General features: G+C 35.3%; 1 protein-coding gene across 1 annotated transcript; it reads left to right on the forward strand.

The window, feature by feature from the left end:
- Positions 1–44: 44 nt before the first annotated feature.
- LOC111391126 (internal alternative NAD(P)H-ubiquinone oxidoreductase A1, mitochondrial-like) lies at positions 45–1,921 on the forward strand. Its single transcript, XM_023016273.1, has 6 exons — positions 45–580; positions 680–745; positions 831–994; positions 1,082–1,196; positions 1,346–1,525; positions 1,608–1,921. The coding sequence occupies exons 1-6, from the start codon at positions 518–520 to the stop codon at positions 1,761–1,763; spliced, it is 744 nt and encodes a 247-aa protein (XP_022872041.1). The 5' UTR covers positions 45–517; the 3' UTR covers positions 1,764–1,921.
- Positions 1,922–3,526: the final 1,605 nt, after the last annotated feature.

Here is a 3,526-nt window from a genome sequence, read left to right on the forward strand (position 1 = left end):
TAACAGGTAATCTGTTTGTTGCGTGAGTATGAAACTAATAGATCTGATACTAAAATTCTGATATAAACATATTTTTAAATTTATACAAGGTCAAGTGTGGACCTGAATGAAACAAAGAATATGAGGATACTTATGTTTATTACATATATTGATAATTTTAGTGAGATACAAAGCTTTTATGCTAAATAATGTTCGTATAGGCATGAACCACTCAGTAAATATTCTTAAAATGCAAATAGTTTTTACTCATTTGATATATGCTGACCATAATGAAAAGCTTTATATGGTTTGAATTCTCTGAAGAAACAAGATCACGTAAGCTTCAGTTATGTTAAAGAAATGAACTACCTGACACCGTCCTAAAAATAACTACTGAAATTGTCAATAGAATTAAAGTTGGATCCAATGAAACATTACAGGAACTTCAGAAGAAGAGAAGGAACGCCTTTTACATTGCGTTGTAATTGGAGGTGGACCTACTGGGGTGGAATTCAGTGGCGAATTGAGTGACTTTATCATGAGAGATGTCCATCAGCGGTACGCTCATGTCAAAAACTACATTCGTGTTACTCTCATTGAGGTACGAGTGTATAATTAGTGTATTTTCACACTTGTTTGGTGTGTTCTTAAGGTTACCTTGTTTTTTCCAATGTTGTTTTCTTCTTAATCTCTCTTACAGGCGAATGAGATTTTGTCATCATTTGATATCGGATTAAGGCAATATGCTACAAAGCACTTAACAAAGGTAACTCAAATCACTTTCTCTTTAATCATCAAAAATGTTTTTTTTCCCATAGTTTAACACTACTATTGATCCTTGCTATGTTTAGGTTGGAGTTCGCCTTGTACGAGGTGTTGTCAAGGAGGTGCATCCGAATAAGATCATTCTTAGTGATGGAAGTGATGTTCCTTATGGCCTCCTTGTCTGGTCTACTGGAGTTGGTCCATCAGAATTTGTTAAATCACTAAATCTTCCCAAGTCTCCTGGTGGAAGGTATAATCTTTGTGGATCAAAATTGTTATCTTTCCACATTTCAGTATAGACATCTTGGATTGTGTCTAAATTTCTCAACTTGTACAGAATTGGTGTTGATGAATGGCTACGAGTTCCATCCATTGAGGATGTGTTTGCACTTGGAGATTGTGCTGGTTTTCTTGAACAGACAGGGAGGCCAGTTCTTCCAGCTCTAGCTCAGGTCAGATTGATCTAAAATTGGATATTAAAATAATCTGTTTTCCATATGTAATTGTATCTAGTTTCACGTGTTGGAGAATGGCAAGAAACTTATCCTCTTAAAACTTAAAAAGATACAAGCATGGAAGCATAACTACGAATTTTAAACAGGTTGCAGAACGGGAAGGGAAATATCTTGTTGAATTGTTCAACAGAATTGGCAAGGAGAGTGGAGGCAAGGCTTTCTCTGCAAAAGAAATGGCTCTAGGAGAGCCATTTGTGTACAAGCATCTTGGAAGCATGGCGTCTGTTGGGCGTTACAAGGCACTGGTTGATCTTCGTCAAACGAAGGTAAATAAGTCGACTTCTCCAATCCCTCTCTTGACAACCAGCACATAAGAATGAAAGTTGATACGCGTTTTACCTTTCACAGGACGCGAAGGGAATTTCACTTGCGGGATTCATGAGCTGGTTGATTTGGCGCTCTGCCTACCTGACTCGAGTTTTAAGCTGGAGGAACAGATTTTATGTCGCAGTTAACTGGGGAACAACACTGGTCTTTGGCAGAGATAATTCAAGAATAGGATGAAACCACACTATCCTAATCATAATGCAATTGCCTACTCTTTAGCTTGTGGATTTGAACCAGTTACTATTTACAAGTTTTCCGCGGGCATTTCTTTTTACTCATCACTTGGTCGCAGCAAGGATGAGATGATTTTAATAGCATTCTTTACCTTTCTTGCATGATAATGAAAATGGTTTTGATATTATGGCAAAATAGACTGAAAAATGTGTACATCTTATTTAAAACAAATTTTTAGAAAATCTAAATATGATTATTTAATTAAAAAACCATTTTGTGATTTTATTTTATTTCTGAACTCCGATGATGATTTAGCCAAATGCTTTGCTACCACTTCTGAAGCTAGGGTCCTAACCTCTTCCTCGAAGACGCCGTATTACTTGTCTTTGTTGGCGGTGTACACTACTTTACTGAAAGCGAATATTGCGCTACGCACCTTCGACTGTTGGGAAGACAAGGAACTGATTACTATTTCCATCCTCTTCCTTGATGATCCCGTAATACTTGTCTTTGTTGGCGAATGGCGATGTACACTACTTTACTAAAAGCAAATATTGCGCTACGCACCTTTGACTCTTGGGAAGGCAATGAACTTATTACTATTTCCATTCAAATATTCATTCTCTCTCTTTGAGAACAATGAATTATTGATATTTTCTATTGTAGAATAAAGGGGATGAACGCATTTGATAATTAATACATAATCTTTACAACTTTAACTTGTATGTACGTAAATCACCAGTTAAGAAACACATTTTAACGATTTCATTGAGGGAAAAGCGTCGATCAAATTATTTACATATCTTCATAGTATACAGAATATGAAATTACAGAAGTCTACATAATGACAAACATATAAAGACCGTAAATTAAGATTGCACGGTTTAAAAATTGAGTAAATGAGATAGCTCTTTCTATCGTGATTGGTTTTAGACCAATAAGGAATGCTCTAATCGTGTCGAGAAGAAGGCAATGATTCAATTCAAGCTAATTATTTTTGGATTTATTTGATTTAAAATAAGTTTCTATAACCCATAAGTATAATGTGTTAATTTATAGATGAAAATGGCAAGAAAACTGCGCCAATAAGTTGTGATGAATGCCAAAATTTCGTCCTACTTTCGGCGAATATTCGCGTATCAATTCTCCATAAACATATTGAAATGTAGCGATACAGTATAAATTGTCAAGAAATTTTTTGCATAGAAATTGTCGATTAAATATTTTTTTTAATTTTATTTTCAACCTAGAAAATATTATACTCGTTCAATTATTTATTGGTAGATAGTGGGGGAGAGAGGGAGTAGCTGAGAGAGAAAGAAAGAGTGAATTATCTAAAAAATAAAAACATACTCCCTTTAAAGAGAATACGATAATGTGACCAAAAGTATGAAATATTTTTTATGAAAAAATATCAATCAAACAGCATAAAAATAGAAATTTAGGTGAAAAATATTGACAATCAAACCCAATTTTTTGGAGAAGAGATTTTGTTTCTGGTCGACGATTCACCTCCTTCTATTTGGAGTTGAGGCGTGTGGGCGGCATCATTGGGTTCGTAGCATCGAGGAGTCCATTCATTGGTAGCACGTGACGTGCATGGTGGTTGGAGCCGACGACTGGTGTGGCGTGTGGATAGTGGTCAATTTTGTACATTTTGACCCGTGTTCTTTACTTAAAAAATAAACTTCGTTTCTCTCCAATAATTATGGACGCACAAATTTTTTCTCACGATAGAAATTTTATAACTCTGACGTATACTACTT

This window comes from Olea europaea, unplaced genomic scaffold (assembly GCF_002742605.1).
Source record: "Olea europaea var. sylvestris unplaced genomic scaffold, O_europaea_v1 scaffold7575, whole genome shotgun sequence".
In the NCBI taxonomy this organism is placed as follows: Eukaryota; Viridiplantae; Streptophyta; class Magnoliopsida; order Lamiales; family Oleaceae; genus Olea; species Olea europaea.